At 38.1% G+C, this 18,950-nt stretch overlaps 1 protein-coding gene across 1 annotated transcript; it reads left to right on the forward strand.

Moving 5' to 3' along the window:
- The first annotated feature begins 1,146 nt into the window (after nt 1–1,146).
- LOC146507931 (uncharacterized) lies at nt 1,147–17,292 on the forward strand. The gene is made up of 4 exons (XM_085176039.1): nt 1,147–1,285; nt 1,397–1,532; nt 1,977–2,273; nt 15,953–17,292. Exons 2-4 carry the CDS (start codon nt 1,407–1,409, stop codon nt 16,109–16,111), a joined length of 582 nt encoding a protein of 193 aa, XP_085032165.1. The 5' UTR covers nt 1,147–1,285; nt 1,397–1,406; the 3' UTR covers nt 16,112–17,292.
- The last annotated feature ends 1,658 nt before the right edge of the window (nt 17,293–18,950 follow it).

Raw genomic sequence — 18,950 nt, forward strand, 5'->3', positions numbered from 1 at the left:
ACCCGGCTCTTTCGACTCGACTCACTAAAAAGAGCCGGCTCTTTCGGCTCCGAACCGGCTCTTCAGGTTGTTTTGTTGCTTTAATTATTTAATCATTAACAATAATATAAAATTATACAGAAAAGGAATTACTAATGTTAAAAAAAGTGGTTTTATTTATATATGTTTATATATGGCCCTTAGAGACAAAGCACGTACAAACTCTAAAGCATATACAAACTCCAAAAAGCACATACAAACTCCAAAACACATTTCTAGCGTTTACTGAACTTCCAAAAGAGAGCTACCCAGATCACTTAAATTACACAATTGAAAGCATGTGTGTATTGTTTGTGTATTTATAGACAAGCACTCATATTTATTCAAATAATTAAAAAAAAAAAAGTTCATTTACCTGTTACTACCACACACCAAATCCGGTTGTTGATACTTCCTGGCTTGTGTAGCCACTAGGAAACAAAAGCTCAACACTGCGCCCTAGCATCCTGGAGCACTTCTGTTGTCTTTTGTACGTGATTCTGAGTTTGTACGTGCTTCTGAGTTTTTACGTGTTTTGGAGTTTGTACGTGCTTCTGAGTTTTTACATGTTTTGGAGTTTGTACATGCTTAGGAGTTTGTACGTATTTTGGAGTTTGTACGTGCTTTGTCTCTAAGGGCCACCATAAATATACTTTATTTACTCACTCCACATAAAATGTAATAAATAAATCATATAATACAAAAAACAACTATTTACATTTTAATTTTTTAACTATTTAAACTATTTTAACTATTTATTTTTCAGCTTTTTCCTTTTAAACAAATTTGCAAACCAAAACACAATTAAATATAAATTAAAATATTAAAACAAAAAGAAGATGCACATTCTCTGTCATATGGGCTGCATGATTTCTGAATCCTTTATCATCTGCAACTGAAAATAGTGGATGATTACTATACCTTTCTAATGTGATGTTGTTGTCCCTCGCTTTCTTTCTCTCTGGCTCTATTCCTGTGCTACTGAGAGTGTAAGTAACGCCCCTCCCCCTCTGCCCAGTGCAAAGTACAGGCCGCGCATGCGGAGTTTAGCGGAAAAAAGGGCGACAGAAAGGGTGAGAGAAAGGGAAAAAAAACTCAGGCTCCCAATAAGGACCCGGCTCGCGTCGTTCACTTCAAAGACTCGGCTCTAAGAGCCATTTCGTTCGCGAATGACCCATCACTACCACGCTGACCAATTGTCAAACTTTTGGAATACGACTACGACGTGTAGCGCACCGTGTTCAGCTGGAAAATTCAAAAGGGTTTGGTTAGAAAAAAAAAGAAAAAACTTATTAAATATTTTAGAGAAGTAAGCTATACGCGAACCCGGCGCCAAAAAAAAAACAAGGCTGACTTTCTTTTTTGTGTGAAAACCTAGACGTTGCATTATGGATTCGGGGAAACACCCATGCGCTCCACCAGCGGGATGGTCCAGTGAGAAGTCCTCCATGGGCCAAGCGCCCCCTCCACCCTACCAGGACGAGAGTAACCCTGGCCCTGGATATCCACTGCAGGTAACCAGCACATTTAAAGACACATTTTTTAAGACAATCTTAAAAAAAGAGAGAGAGAGAGAGAGGTATTTAATCCAATAAAAACGTTAGTTATATTTTCTCTATTTACCTATAGACTGCTAAACAATGTAATCATGTAATCAGGACTTTTCCCATCGGTTCGTTCGATTGTGTTATTATGATATTCATCCTGCCGAGTTGGTTAGCTGCATATTATATATATATATATATATATATATATATATATATATATATATATATATATATATGGAGAGAGAGAGCGATCTAAAGACGAGGTAAAATGTACTCCTTCTATATTTAACCTCTCTCAACAACAGTCTCGTTTTTCCATAAATCACGTATCCAACCCGTTTTTCCACTTCAACCACCTGTTTCGTTTGCAGTGGAAATGAGTTGGTCTTATTTCACCTCTGTGTCCTGCAGGGTTATCCCGCGCAGCCTGCAGGAGTAGGATATGGGCAGCCTGCAGGAGTAGGATATGGGCAGCCTGCAGGAGTAGGATATGGACAGCCTGCAGGGGCAGGATATGGACAGCCAGCTCATCCCATGGGTGGACAGTACCCTGCACCCCAGCAGGGTACTGTCGTGGTCCAGCCCACAGTGTATGTGGCTCAGGGTCCTCTAGCTAACCCTGTCAATGACTACTTGGGCTACTCCATCTTCACCATGTTGTGCTGTTGCCTGCCACTTGGAATTGCTGCCCTTGTCTTCTCCATCTCGGTGAGTCTCAAAAAAGTTGAGAGAAGTTTTTCATTCTTCATGGACTGTTGCACTGCAATAAATACACATCACAAAGCTGTTTGTTTAAGGAGATGAGATGATACCTAAAGAATTCCAAGAGTTCTAAAATGAAATGAAATAATAAATTAAATTTGTCATTAATTAATTAAATTTGGGAATAAATAATAATTCTACTAATAATCAAAATAATAAACTCGAAGATTACTAATAGTTCTGGTGGCTTTCTTCCACCACTCATGCTTGTGGTTTCATTTAAAATGTATTTTGGGAGACCTGGCTACATCAAGTCCACACCAGCACCAATTCAGTTGACTGTAACACTGCATCAACTCAGTACCTTGGATAATCTGTGCTGACTTGCTGTTAGATGTTGGGGTCTGTTGAAAAGCCACAGCAAGAATTTACATTTTAAAATAATTTTATGGTGCACTCCAGGACAGGAACCATGAAGTAATTGATTAAAAAGTGGAATAATTAAATATATGTTTAATTAAACAAATTGAAATGTTAATTAATTAATGATGAATTTAATGTATTCATTTATTATTTACACTGTTTTGTTATTTTATTTTAGCACATTTAGCCCTCCATAGTTTTAAAACATTCTGTATAAAGTTCATTGAGGTATTAAAGTAAACCATGCTGTTCAGAACAACACGCAGTAACACCCACATGTTACTGCGTGGGAACCAGGTTAGAGAACATGCTTTGGTTACCGGAAGGCGTAAAAATTTGTGCAGAGAAAAGGAGAAGTGAAAGATGCAAAGATGTGCAATAACTGTGTGACAAGAATTCACATGGAAATCAAAAAGACTAGGAGAATAAGTAGAGATAGAGTAAAACAATGAAGTAATATATACATAACAAACATGCCAAATCCAATGTTTGCACGAGAGATGAGAGCGAGATGTTTAAAAACAAAACAAAAAATATTGTACCCACAGTCTTGAGGAGGGGAGCATGGGTATAGCTTTTTACTTCCATCTGTAACAAATGGCTTTTTAAATGGTTGGTTTTGGACTTGATTGATCTGAATGTCTTTGCAGAGGGCAGGGAGAAGAGTAAGTGGTGCCTGCATTGGGTGTGGTCCATCATAAAACAGCTGGCTGTCTTTTCGAGTCAGCAGGTGTGACTTTCACAGAGACAGAGAGAGAGTAGAGTAGATAACCATTGTGGGAAAACTCAGCAGTAAGAACATGCTGATGGTGAAACGCTCTGCAGTGCAAGGGTTTCACTTGCATATGAAAGAAGGCAGCTGTAATTACCGGCGTAATTGAATATAGACCCACATCATTTCCTCTCTGAGGCACACAGTGAGCAGCAAAGAGGCGTTGCCCTGTAAAAGAGATTATCAGCAACAACCATCCCAGTTATTCAGGGACTAAATCCACCACAATAAGCAGGTAGTGTATGCAATATTTACAGGCACGTCCTGCTGTAATCGTTGTTGCTGCTGACGTTGGGCTCTTTGTATTCTGGTAGAGTCGAGATTCTGGCTCCAACACATAACTGTAGATTTGAAAAATTGTCATTTGCAATTAAGAGCAATTAAAAGAAAGTAGGTCTTTACTGAGGGGCTTTAAAGGGACAGAAAAAGAATTTCCGTAGGCTGCAAATAAAAGGGGTCTCAAAGTGAATCCAATGTGCAAGTGCCTTGCATTCTTTATATCAGCCAGCAGGGGGCAATTCTTATGTTTGTGGTAACAAATACTGTTATACAGGAATATATGGGGAAAACAGTCTACGGCTCCCTTTATCCATGGTCTCAGTAAAGCCTTTTCTGATGAGTTTATGGTCCCGGTCCCTGGTTTTAAGTGGTATTGAAAACAATATGATGATTATTTTGTAAAATATGGTCATTATTAGTGCCAAGAAGGGCTATAAAGCAGGATGTGCTTAAAGCCATTGCTTTATAGCTGTACTAGAACAAATCTTAGTTTTAGTAACTGTTCAAAGTTACAGCAATTAGTCCAGGAATACAAATATGGAGGTGAAAATGAGCAGAACAGCCCTCTTTAACCCTTTAAAGCCGGTCGGAGCGGGCACGCTCCATTTTCTGTAACTATTTTTAAATCCCGGTAGCACTGCAACCACGTAAGCTAGCGCAATAATTTTTTTGGCATATGAAATCGGAGGAGTTGTACTTACAGCTTATGCCATCAGCTTGTCCTAGGTCACAGTTTCCTTCCACATACAGCTTTGCAAAAACTGCATAAAAAGCACTTGCAGCAACAAAAACATAATATTCCAGAAACACGCTTTGCCGATCCGATCAGCTGTTCATAACACTTCCTACGTCCATCAGCGCAAACTATCGCATGTCCGCCATGACATGCCCGAAACAGGAAGTGATGTCATTTTGGAAATGTAGTTTTTTTTACCATCAGGGCCTTATGAGCCTATACTGGTGTTTTTAAAAGTTATGTTTGACTTTATGACTTTCTGTGTCGTTTCTGGGATGCTTAGGACTCATATTGCACTGCTGGAAATAGTTTATTTTGATGCATATGCTGTTTTTGTTTTTGTTTTTTTCAAATTTGCACTATAATATTTATCTTCGTTTTTCCTGCAGTATATAAAAATTGGTGTATTTCAAAAATAAAAATATGAAGCCACTCAAAATAAATTTCCTGTGGTGGGAAACTATTTAGTGCAACTTTTTTGTATTTACAGTTTTGAGGGATAAGCCTCTTAAATTTCTCTAACTAGAAATATATGTTAAAAAAACAAAAACGATTTTCAATTTTTTGGTAGTTTATTGCACTTTTTTGCAATTTATATAATTACTATGCACTTAATGTATACATATTATTAAAATTGGGGCTATAATGGTGGTATCATGTATATCAACTTGAAATGCTCCCAAAAATGGCACTACAACATGTAAAAATATAATAGAAGCTCTGGCAGACTTGGTTCTATGGTAGGTCTTAAAGGGTTAATGCCTTTTTTTACACGGTCTCATTAGAGTGCTACTGCATGCACATTGTCTCTGGAAGTTGTGTTAGTTGATTCTTACAGAAGACACCCTTGCTTCCTCCATGTTTTTAGTTAAAGGCCAAAAATAACCTTACACTTTACTGCATTTGCAGAGAATCCTGGAGAGTATCACTTTTAAATATAGGTAACTTCTGAAGCTTTAATGTAAATGTTTTTGCCATAGTGACTTGCAATGCACTTCTATGTGACTGTGCACAATGTTTTAGATTATGTTTATTTTTTCATCAGTATTTAGAAGCCTACAGAAACACAAAGCGTGCATATTGCCCTGCATTTTCTGTTTGTTTGTTTTTTTAAGCCTTTCTTGAGACAAAGAAAATGACAGATGAAAAAACAGAGTCATTAAGCTTTTAAGCTTTTCTAAATTTCCTGTGGTAGGTTTTGTTAAAGTTATGGTTGAGACCATACATGTCATGCTGTGCTAATTATAACTCGCGACACATACCTTCCAAAGCAGCAGATGCTGCCGAGCTGTTATTTTTAAAATGTTACACATGTATCTTTCAGTATTTACATTGTGGTTGTCCACAGTTTCCCACAGTTGCTGTTGTGAACCTAATTAGAATAAAACTAAAACATTTTTTTAACCATTACATAACATTGTAGGATTATTGCTTAAAAAGAAATAAATACAATTTTTAAAAAGGCATCTATATTGACCAGTGCGGATTACATATAAAAAAAATTAGCATCAAATGCTGTGATACAACAAAGGCAAAATAAGATCAACAAACTCTATTCACTAAGTTTATGCTTTAAGGCAGAAGATTTAAAATTAATCACTCAAGGCTTATTTAGGTAATTCTTTTAGCATTTAAAAAAAAAAATAATGGATTGCATTTATATAGCGCTTTTCGGGACCCCTCAAAGCACTTTACAATACCACTATTCATTCACTCTCACATTCACACACTGGTGAAGCCAAGCTATAGTTGTAGCCACAGCTGCCCTGGGGCAGACTGACATTTATGTCTCCATTATGTTGTACAGCATATACAGTAAACACAGTAAATAATAAGCTAAAGCTGCACCTAGTTGATGATGTTCTGTTAGCTTCTGTAAGCTTTCAACGGTCGCTTTTATTGTCACCGTGAATACATGGACAGGACTCGGTGGCGTAGTGTAGATACTGCAGCAAGAGTCGGGAATGAATAACATGCTATAAGGAGCACATTTTAATTTCTATTTATTTTGGAAAGGGATTGTAGATGAAAACTAACAACATAAAATCTGTGTTGAATTCAGCAGGATGTTTGATGGATAATTGCGCCATTATGTTTGTGAATTTTTGAAAAATGGGTGTTTTAATGATCTAATTTTTTACATTACTTCTGCTGAAAGTTTATGTAGTAGTTTATTTGAGAGATTGAGGTAAAGGCTGTTTTAAAAAAACAAAGCCATAGCAAAATCAAACAGTGTCCTGTTTATGTAAAGGGCACTTATGTAAGGTTGATGATTTGTTGCTCTCCCGAGTCATGCATAGACACACTTTCAGTTCGTGCTGGAAGAACATGAACTCCTCGATGTCTCCCTCTCTGTCTTCCTCGTCTCTCCTGCAGGTTCACGCATCCTGGCCCTTGTTTTGTCTGTGCCTACACAAAGTTGGCATTATAGCAGCCCCACCTCTTTCCATTACTATATCACAGCCGCTGGGTCTAACGCCATGTCTGGTGTCTGACTCTTGTAGAAACAGTATCTCTGTGTTGGGGCTGGTCATTTTGGTCTACATTAGACATAATAATGCAGTTCTTCTCATAGACACTGGCTCTTTTGTCAAGCTGAGGAATTTCAGATTGTTGGTGATCACGCGGTCATGAGGATCTCATCATTTTGGCAATATGGAGAATGCCCACTGATTTCTTTTTGTTTTTAATCTGCCTCTGTGTAATCTGTGAATCTCTTAGCTTCAGTACTGACAAATCCTTGAAACAGCAGTAAAACCAATTTTATGGCATTTACAGCAGCATGTGCCTGAAGACATGGTACACTTGTGTCTTCAACCTGGCACCACCTACTACACCACATGTGTGAGGTGACAGACACTGAGAGGTGCACAACCAGCGGAATAAAGACCAAAGGTTTCGGTGCACGCTGCTGTTTGTGAAAGCAACAACGGCAGTTGCAACAGGGGCTTAACAGCTTGTGGCTTGTTGTTATGAACAATTTGAAGTATCGGGTGATTCGTTGTGTTTCTATTCTTTCTAATGGAAAAGTTCCAGGTTTTTCTTCCTTTTCTGTGAGCTTTTCTGAATTAATTGCTTTATGACAAAAGCACTGTAGAGCTTTCAGTAGCTCTACATGCCCCCGGGCTTTCCAAAAATCCCCACTTTTGGCGCAATCAGGCTTGAGCAGTCAGTTACCTCAGCTCAAGGGCATTCCCTGCTTTTGTGAAGGCATCACCAAACAGCTCTTTGTTTCCCCAAATGCCAGCATTTTCTTCAGAAGCCCTTATTTACAATGGGTGAACATTCAGATGAGCTAATTCTCCTGCAGAGGGGTGATGTATTTTAACTGGAATTCAAGGTTATTTCCTCTTGCTGACCTTAAAATGTGGCATACATTTTAGTTTGTGTCACATTAAAATGTGATACAAATTTATTTTGGTCTGGCATGGCATTTCTTGTTACTGAACTGTCATGTTATGTATTGAAGTCAAAGTGGAGACAGTTTTGTGTTTAACCACAGAGCTACAGAGAGCAACATAAAGGCAAACACTGGTCATTGGCTGTAATGTCAGGTACTCTGTAGCATCTGATTGAGCTAAAGTGTAAAATGTTTGATCAACACTAAAGAAAATTAGATTTGATTCTGTAAAAGGATCTTCATGTAAAACTGTCTGTAGTCACCAAAACCGATAAAGCAAAAAGTAAATAGTTGTTCCAACAGGACTTTACTCAGATCAGTGTGACCAACTACCTGATAGCAACAAGAAGCTGCTTTTTTGTGTGGTTGTTTTGTTTTTTACATTATATTTTTTCTAAAGAGAAATAACCACTTGTCTGTCTGAACATTACATTAAACTAAAACTTACTTAAAAATGTTATTTGACAGATGTGAATGGTGTCTTTTCTACGTTCACTCGGTTAAATGAAATAACAGTTGATGACAGGAGAACTGTAGAAAGATGTGAAAAAGATCTAATGAGGGATTATTTTGTTTTCACCATGATAACTGGTTAGCAAGACATTGATTAGAGGTGTGCAGTGAGGTAAGAATTAATCACTGAGTGTACTGAGTCCGGTTTTAACCCTTTCCTTTCTGATGTCCAAAACTTTTGGCATATTTGACTGTAAAAGTTTATTTATTTAAAGTCATCGCTAACAAATCTAAAAGCACATACAATTGTCACTTAAGTAGACGCACAGGTATTTGTGTAGCACCTATTTTTGTGCAGTGTTATCTGAACCTTCACCTGCCACTTAGTTATAATAATAAAATAATTATGATAATGCAGGTAAATACAATCTTTATTTCAAGTTAAATTGCAAATGTAGTGAAGAAAAAAACAATTGGGTTTTTAAAAGTTCAATTTGAGATTTTGTCGTGGTCCTGAGTTGACTCAGTGGTTTTGGTTTTGAATACTGTTATCTTATGTTTCAGATTAATTCTTAAGATTTTCTTGTTCTTAGGGTTTGGTTCCTGTTTTGTATTTTTAGCTCCTGTTCTGCATCTCTGTGCCTGCCCTGGTCCCACATCTGTGTTCCCTCCCTGTTGTCGTGTCTGATGTCTTTGTGTTACGTTTTCGTGTCTTGCGTTTGGTCTGCGTTGCTTCCTGGGTCTTGTTAGCTCTAATTTATTCCTGCAGTGTTATCACCTGTTCCCTATCCTCTTGTATTCAGTCTGTGTATTTAAGCCTTGCGATTCTCTCCGTCTGTGTCTTCATCGTTAACGTCATCCACACCTTCTCCGTGTTGTGTCTCATCCCTCTGTGTTCTCGTGAAGTTCTGGTTCCCAGTTCCACTCTCCTAGTCTATGCTTCCTAGTTTTAGTTTCCTGAGTCTAGTTAGTTCATGTTTGAGGTTCTTGTTTTGTTTTTGTAAAGTTTACTTCTTACAAACAGTGTTCTAGCAAATAACGCAACTGTTAGCTTCCAGTTTCTGGGTACATTTAGGTCCACATCCTGCCTGCAGACAGCACTAGCCTTGACAGATTTGTGATTTGGCAGATCATGAAAAACCCCAACTTCTACTGTGGCGGCGTAGTGTGGGAAACAGAATCACTTAGATATAAGTCACAGTAATGTCTGATGTGAGCTACAGTAAATTTTGGTTTTCATTTTGTTTTGTTAACCAGTTGGTTTAAAAAGAAAACTATAAAATGTTTCAGGACATTAGAAATAGGCTTTAAATTTACACTGAGCTGGATTTGATTAAATCCACTGAGTAGTCCTTACCTTTAAATCTAGCCTCTCTTTTGGTCTCCTCTCCTGTCTTTCTTACATCTTTCTCTATCGCTGAGTGAACGTAGCTTACAGCTAATTAGCTAAGTTAAGTTTAGCTAATACAGCAGCTGGACCTTTAGCTAGCAGTCCTTTAGCTGTGAGACAGTTTGTATGTTTGATATTTGTCGAGCTGTTAGAAATGTTGTTAATTTCAGATTTAAAAAGATTTACAGTCGCTCCTCTTCTATGGAGCTAGCCAAATGCTCTATTACTGCAACAACAGCCTATGGACATCTGCACCAAAAATGCTGTTCCAGCTCATTTCAACCCAGTTTAAGCCCTGACTATACTGTTATACACAATGCATTAATTACATATTTTTGCCTCTTTCATCCCTTAGTGTCAGTAAGCATGACTGATTAGAATTACAATACCTTATTTATTAGAAGGGGGGAATTGTTTTGTTGCTCGATTTAAAATAAATGTGAAATATAGAAAATCTAAACCTTATATAATAAATTTTAATGTAAATATTCCAAAGTTGAACATTACTATGTACAGTATAAACAAGATATTACAAGTGAAAATAGTCCAGGTGTCACAGGGAGAAGCTGTAGTAAATACTCCAATAGGACTGGCTTTTGTGTGTGTTGTTTTTATTGTTCCCTCAATTAAGGCTCTAGTCTGTTTGATATCTGGAATGCGTTAAACTTGACGTAACATGCCTTTTTCAAAATGTAAGGACTACAAAGTCCTTTCGGCTAAATGTGAAAGTAAAAGTAAAAAGTTGTGAGAAAAGTAAATGTGAAAGTAAAGTACAGATGCCTGAAAATTCTACTTAAATAAAAAATTATTTGTACTTTAGCTCCCACCTCTGGGGTTTGTACAGCACTTTTCTGAACTTTTACAAAGTGTTTCACCCAGCTTCAAAAGAAGTCAAGTTTACCAGCAGTTTTATGTTCGTAGTTTGGTTTAAATATTTTAAAGATAAAGCCATATAGTTGTAGCATGAAGTGAAACATGCAGGAACTCGTTAGATGAAAATCTGCATCCCTTGTCAGTCCTTGTTAGATGGTACATTGCTTTGAGTTTTGTGACAGCAATATCTACATTTCCCCTCAAAAGCTTAGCAGGTGTATCTCATTTAACAGTGTAGTACTTTTCCTTAGCATTTAGGAAAAAATCAACCAGCTTTTATGACTGCCGATTAGATACTTTCATTTTATGGATTGTGAAATCCAACAACTATTCAGCAACATCCGAGCTGTAAATGCCTGGCTTGCCACATGTTTGTGTGTCTGTGTCTTACCCATTGAGATGGCAAAACATTGGGCACAGGCTTGTGTCTCCTGGTAGATCTCATTGCAGAAATTCTGCACATTATAATATATCCCAGATAAGGGTTTTAAAGACCTAGACAGGCTGTGATCTCGAGAGGATGCCTACTTAGTGCACATAAACAGCAGGAGCAGCAGCCCTGGTTACTTTTAAAAAAGAAAACAAGGGTTAAAGAGATTAAGTGTAGTACACTTTTGAAATTAAAAAAAAAAAATTCATGACTCTGTGCAGTTCTGTTAAAAACTAAGTACACCCTGTTACGGATTCAAATATTGAGGATGGATACAGGAGGAAAACCAAAAATAACCACACTGGTCCGGCCGGGTCAAGTCAAACGATGATTTAATGAACACACGCGTGGGAGATAGACACCATACAGCAGACAGCATCAAATCTCGCTTCAGACACCACACAACCATTGTTTTATGAAAATCAGGGTATTAGAACGCCCCCTCATGCGTACAGGTGGTACAATACAGTCAATATTGACAACTTTTGACAGAGCAAAGGAACATTCTCTTCTTCTCGAGGACAGACACTGGCTCCCACTCATCTCCTTAGAGCCAACTGTCCCTTATGGAGACACAACACTACAGCTGTAAGGTTTTGCAAATTATCAAGTTGACCTGTGTATAATACGCTGAATCAGGCATGCAATATTAAATGAATGTTGGTTTAATTAACTACCACTACTTAAAAACTTAATGAAAAGATATAACTAGATAAAAAAATCACAAAGAATCACATGATATCAGTGTTATGTAAGTGCGTGCAACCTCCTGGGCCCAAAGTCATCCCACACTATGGATCAGCCAGTCATAATGCTGACTGTAGTTTTTGACCTTTATTAACTCGGGCACAACTCTATAATGAGCAACAAACTGCAATGTATAGAAGATGATCATGTTTACACCTGCAATGAGAGATCATATGATTATTCTGACACCTGTAAGTAGAAGATTAACACCAGGTTATAGCAATCACTGTAATACAAATGTTAATATACTGTCAATAGCTTCAATCAATGTTTAATGTAATGCTTGTTAAATGATTCTGATATAATAATGATACTAATGCTAAAATAAAAAGTAAAACACCCCCTTTTCACTCGACAACCCCAGATTTCAATAGCTTGTAGAACCACGTTTAGTATAGACTTTAAGTCTTGCACATCTTTTGCCTACTCACTTCAGTAGGACTCACTTGCTGTGCTTGAGATCACAGCAGCAAATTAGAGCTTCATTTTAGATCTATGCCCAAATGCTATGGCTGCAAAACAAGCCCAAATCATCACTCCACACCTCTGTGCTTGACAGTTGGTATGAGCTGTTTGTGTTGATATGCCACGTTTGGTTTACCCCAAACATGGCACTGTGCATTATGACCATAACAACCATCTCTACTTTGTGCTTCTCCATCCAAAAGACATTTTTCCAGGAGTCTTGTGAAAATTCCAAACCTAAGCTTTGTTGCTATCTTATTTTTAGAGAGGAAAGACTCTCTGTGGCAACCCTTCCATACAAGCTGTGCTTCTTCTAATTGTACTGTCATTGGCTCTTGAATTTTTTTTTTTATTATTATTATTGTTGTTGTTGTTGTTGTTGTATTATTAGTTTTTAATTTCTTTGAGTATTGAACAGTCTGACCTTTGGCTAAAAGGTTGTGAAAACGTTGTGTATATATATCACAAGTATGTACGTGTTGGTACGTGTTTAACATAGAAATATGCTTCTGAGTTTCAACCACAAACACATAAAACTGTTAAAGAGCAAAATGCCACTCAACCCCCCTGCTGTTAGCCTTACCGCAAGACAGGGTTCGGATGACTCACAGAGGTGAGTGACATTTTGCGTGGTTAAGATGTGTTGAGGATGTTGTAGGATTTCCAGGAAATCTCTAAACTGTTGGTAAACTGTAGGTTGAAAAGACAGAGACAGGACAAGAACATCTGAACAATGTTAACTCACTGAATAGGCTAGCAAAACTACTCTTTGCCCGTCACTTTGCTTTCATTGTGGCAAAACTATGCAGACTTTTTTATCAGCTCCGTTCAGCTGTGCTTGCTGCAATGTTACCAAATTCCATGCAGAAAGAAGACGAAGAAGCAGGACGGGCAGACACACTGATAACCCTCCACTGAGATGGCACACACAGTTTATACCATCTAACCTACAACAAGGCAAGCTAGTCAGAAGGAAAGGAGAGCCGTGCTTTCAAAGAGCACTTTCTCGATTTTGGGACACTAGTGCATTAGTCTGTATAAGGCTGCTGTTTCTACAAACCAGTTTGGGCTGTGTTTTTATCAGATTAGTTTGTTTCCCTTGGGCCTGCTGTTCTGTTGAATGGACTGTCTAATCCTGTTAGCCAAGCTCCTTCCTACAAATGATCCAGCTGTAATATCACCATAAGAATATATTTTAATGTTTTATTCCTTGGCTTTTGTAGGAATTGTTAGATCAGTGATTATTTTTTTAAAATCAATCTTCTTGCATCCCCTAAATGTAAACAATAAAGCAGAAGTGCCTTAAACGTGCACTTTCCCCCCCTAATTGCCAGCAGAGATGACTCTGTGGTTCTTAAATGTTTATAGGAAAACAGCCTTTTGCTTTCTTGTGTACAACCTCACTTGATGAGGTTGTGCTCGATTGCTAGTTGTAAGAGTCACTAAATGCAATGTGATGTTTTTGTATATTGTGGCCCCTATTAGTCTTCAAGGCTTCAAGGTACTTTTTTTAACTAATGGATTAGACAAACATTAAGCAGATGTCTCCTCAGCATTTTTAGTGTGAGCTCAAAATAAAGATGGAGGATAGGTGTGGTCCAGTCTAAGTACTGAATAAAGTATGCTAACAACAGCTGGTCTGTTGTTTCCTATTTTATTAAAAGTCCTCTGGTTTCCCACATGTTGTCCCAACATGTCAGTTTAAGTTTTCATATGGCCTAACAGGTTTTTTTGTTTTTTTTAATGGAGTAAATATTGGATTAAAACTCTTGGTAAACTTCTATTTAAGAGATAAAACGATGGGAGTGCTTCAGTAAATATTCTGCAGTGTGGCTCTTAAACAGCAATTGCTCACAAATTACAGTTTACCCATAAGTAGTAATCATCACATAGAGTTCCTGCTCAGTGTGTGCAAATCACCGTCATGGGCCATTTGTTCCACAGCCTCAATAGTCAGCTTGTTTTTAGTAAGTTAAACTTTCTTGCCACACCTCTAACAACATAACAGTTGGTACAGTAATTTAGAGTGTTCTGTGCCATGATTGTGTTTGTGAAGAGTTACTGCTAAGCTTTTGTGTTTCTGAAAATGCGTGCATCAGTTCCTCAATATTGAGTTTTCAAATTTTCCAAAGTGAAAAATAATCTTTGTTTACATCATCATTAAGAGAGAACAGGATGCAGGATGAGATGAGATGGCTGATGAGAAAAAATGAACTTGTTGCATGTCCACTACAGAGTAATGCAGAGTGCAGAATCTTAGGATGCCAACAATATATTGACAAAAGGGTTTGTACTAAACTGGAGAACCCAAAAGTCCAACAAAGGATGTAACTAGAAACGTACATATGAGACACAATTTCTTTAGGCAAGGTAAATCTGAGGCACATTAGGGGGAGCAACGGGCAATCTGAAAGGAGGAAGGTGGGACTCACAGGAAACCAATGGGGAAGGAGATATGGGAAAACATCACAACGGTTAGAAGAGACAATTAACTGCGAAAGTAAAACAGGAACCAAGCAAGCAATGCCGCACAGCAATAGAAATCCCCACAGTAAACATGATGATAGAGGCATGGGCACACACACTAACACAAATCCAAATTAGGGAACACGGAGGGACACAAGCAGTTCTTACCAGGATACTAAAGCCAAAATGTAACCAAAAACTCCAAATAGGGAAATGAAAACCTGAACCAGAACTCTACAGCAATATACAGAGAAAAACCATGACGTTAAAACCCCCGGTCTCATATGGTGTGAAAAGCTCTGACCCATCATAACATGGGAAATAAAATCTTTGTTACTGATTATAGCATTAACAGGTTAATGAACTGTCATTAACCTGGCCACCTGGGTTGGCTGGAAGACTGTTTACTTAGCCTGGCAGGGCGAAGGACACTGTCTCAGCTGAACTCTGGACACACATACACTGATACACACTCATCCCCCCCTCCCTTTCCAAACGCCTTCAATGCTTGTCCCCTCCCGGGGAAGATGGCGGTCGACTGGACAAGCGCAGACATGCTGCAGGACCAGATGCGCTGTCTACACCGGCTCTCTCGTACCCTTTACCTTCCCCTGTTGCTTGTCTTGAGTTTCTATGGTGTATTGATAGTTATGTGCTTTTTGTGCTGGGGTGAGGTTTTTTTTCAAACTGTTCTCCCACTAGGAGCTCAGTCTGAGTGGAGTTTTTTTTTCTCCTCCTCTCACCTCATGTTATGTATTTTTGTTGTTTTTTCCTATCAGCCTACCTTTCTGACATGTCTCCCCAATGTGTTGTTTGTGTAAGTTTGGTCAGAAGGTTCCTTTGTAAGTGTGCATGCGCTATTAGCGTGCTGCCTGCTGTAACCAATAATTTCCTTCGGGATTAATAAAGTATTCTCATTCTGATAATCAAGCAGGAAAACTTGGTTTGGAATTCTCACTGAGATAATGTAAAATGTCCTGGCTTGCGTGGCTATGCTACTTCTCATTCTTTTTATTATGTAATTTAATCATTTTCTTCACATTATGAATGTTGACGGTTGTAGAATGTCTCGATGTTCAAACTGCTGAAAAACATTACATCTTCCACACCTTTCCATTTTCAGAAGATCAGAGTATATGCTTTCTGGGTTTTTAAGCTCTAAACAAGTATCATCCTGTATAGTGGAGGTCCAACAACCAAGAACAGCAACAACAACCAAATTGCTTTGTTTTTCTTCCTTATCACTTTCAGGCTCGGGAAGCCAACCACGTTGGCGACCGGATGTCAGCGGAGCGGAGCAGCAGGACAGCCAGGACACTGAACCATGTGGCTTTGGGACTCGGTATTGCTGGCCTGATCCTCTCAATTGTTTATGTGGCAGTTGTGATAAATGCCGTTCACAAATACTGATTTAACATCTTTTCTATATTGCCTCTCCATGCTAAGAAACAGGTTATGTGATCATATCAGAAACATTATTGGCTTTCAGGGTGACGTTTTATTGGACATTTTTTAAATTTGTGGCCCGTAATGCGCTGAAAAATCTTTGAAGTTAACCCTATAATGGCATTTGTGTCATATTTGCCCTCTTTCTCATCAACATAATCAATACCTTCCATAATTTTAAAATGTTATGGACAAAACTCTTTTTTAAAAGAGTCTAAATTTAACATTGTTGTTAACAAAAAATTGTCAAAAACGACCAATGTATCAAATGTGATACAACGAAAATATCTCATAAATATATCATAAACAACATGATATAGCACAGAAAATGTGGATTTGGTTATAAGGGTTATTAGGTAATTTCTTCTGGTTATTTTTTGATGGGTTGGGTCTTACAGAGTTAATCAAATTATTATCAACAGTGATTGGCAATTTATTGTTATGATCTTGCTTAATACATCCAAATCACTGCAACCCATTACTCTTCAGCACTGTGAAGACTAACATCTATTGCCAAAGATCCATATTTACTAATCAGTTATTTTGCTTATGATTTGCTTTTGTATGTTATCACGCATCTATCATCACATTTTTGACATGTATGGGGTTTTGTTTCTCAATTTTGATGCCTTATGAATGAGAGTTTATTGTGCTTTCATTACACAAGCAGAATTCATGCCATACAAAGTTTATGTTTCATGATTAAATGGCAAATGATTATCAAAACTGTATTTAGGTTGTGAGATTAAAGTTTGACTTTGAGTTTTGTGAAAGATTTTTGGAAAAGTATTAAAAGTAAAAATGTTTACGAACATTAAAATTCCTCACTGATGGAGACATGTGTTTTGTCCATGCTGAAAAACAGTGGAAGACGAGTCTGTTGGTCATCAGTTTTGCAATCTAAAACAGGATGTCATCCAAAGACTGTTTAGAGGAGTGCAAAGCTTCTCACGAAATCAGCAGTAAAGTAGAAACAGTTGAGGCATTATGAGGAGCAGTTCAGTCAGGCTCCAATTTGCCCTGTATTCAAACTTGTGTAGGTATCACTGGTGTTCTCTTGCGCTCTGTGTTTTCTCTGTAGCCAATGCTTAAGACTGTATACCAAATTTCTTTATAAATAAAGTTGAAGTATGTCATGAGAAAAATGTTTGTGTTGTTTAATTGGATGAGTTTTATCAGACCAGTTTCAGAGCCTTGCCATAGAAACCTTGGGAACACAACTGTGGAATAAGTGAGTTTGCAGCTTAACTGTTGAATACATTATTTTACAGGTGTTCTGGGCACGTTTTGTATGAGATTTTCTTAGGACTGGTTATTCCCCCCTCCCCCCCCAAGTGAAATTTAAAATTTTTGTCAAACATTATACTTTTAATTAATTTATGCATTTTAAAGAAAACTGTTTCTGTTAATACACAACTACAAAATGATTCCATTAAAAAAACAAAATTATCTGAGTCGATATTATTAGCTCCCCCACCCCCCTAGAAACCATAACACAAACCAGTGATGGGTTTTATTTTCCAATGTACACACGGTATAAAAACCTCAAGGGTCTGAGTGTCATTTGAGAAAGCATCGTGCCAAAACAAGTTTAGACTTGAGCGGGTCCTGCACTTCCACAGGCCCCGCTGGTTTAGACTTATTTCTGTTAACAAAGCAAGACAGAGCAGCTCAACCGGTTTTCACATGCTAGCAAGGGAAGGATCTCAGAGCAGCCCTTCTGCCCTTGGTGTCAGACCACTTCGAAGAACCAGCTTCCACTGCAGCCTTTTATTTCTGTGACACACAGTTTCCAAAAACACCCATTGTAAACCCCTTATGGCTTAACCCCTCTATCGGTCTCACCATACACAAACACAGGTGAGGCCATAAAGGGCAGGAAGTAAAACATCCTCACTAAATAAGAAAGCAGAACCCTCACATAGGACGTGCCTACAGTTACACTATAGCTCTCCTCATCATTCAACAGGTGGGGAGGGAGTCAGAAACAAAAGAATGTCTTTGATCACATAGTTTGAACTAAGACTTACAAATGTAAGTACAATAATGGCAACATTTAACAATTTGACTCTAACACTAACACAGTCGGAGATGGCTATACAAAGTAGTCAAAGCATTTCCAAGTGTAAGAACTGCAGTGAGAACTATTTTTAAGAAATTCAAGGCGAGTCACACATGGTTATAGAAGGAGCCTGGTATAAGTAGGAGGGGGAAAATTTCAAAGACTCTGGAAAGAAAACTAGTGTGAAATGTGTAAAGACCAAAGAACAACTGCCTAGACATTAGTGAATGACTTAGCCAAGTCATGAATTGTCCTCTCAAAGAAGGTGGTCACTAAAACCTTGCACAAGAATTGACTGCAAGATCAAGAAAATCTTCACTTGACTGAAGCCAGATTGAAGTATGTTATTGACAACGAGGAGAAAGGTCATCCTTAGCATACTGTTCTATACTGTCTGGTTCTCTTTGGAAACAGGTCCTTTGGTCAGATGAGATGAAACTAGAGCTCTTTGGCCACAGAGATCCTTCTTAGGGAGAGGTGTACGATCCAAAGAACACTGTCCCCACAGTGAAACACAGTGGTGGGAGCATTATGTTGTGGGAAACATGAAGAAAGAAGGACATGTGAAAATAAAAAAATAAATAAATGCAAGCACTCAGCACAAATCTGGGTCTGGGTTTGTATTCCAACAACACAAAGAGCCACAAAATATGTCGCTCCTGTAGAAGTACCTCCAGAAAACCAGTGGGAGTATTACTGACTGGCTTGCACAAAGCCCTGACTAGAATCACACTGCAAATT

The sequence above is a fragment of the Neolamprologus multifasciatus genome, chromosome 11 (genome assembly GCF_963576455.1).
Source record: "Neolamprologus multifasciatus chromosome 11, fNeoMul1.2, whole genome shotgun sequence".
In the NCBI taxonomy this organism is placed as follows: Eukaryota; Metazoa; Chordata; class Actinopteri; order Cichliformes; family Cichlidae; genus Neolamprologus; species Neolamprologus multifasciatus.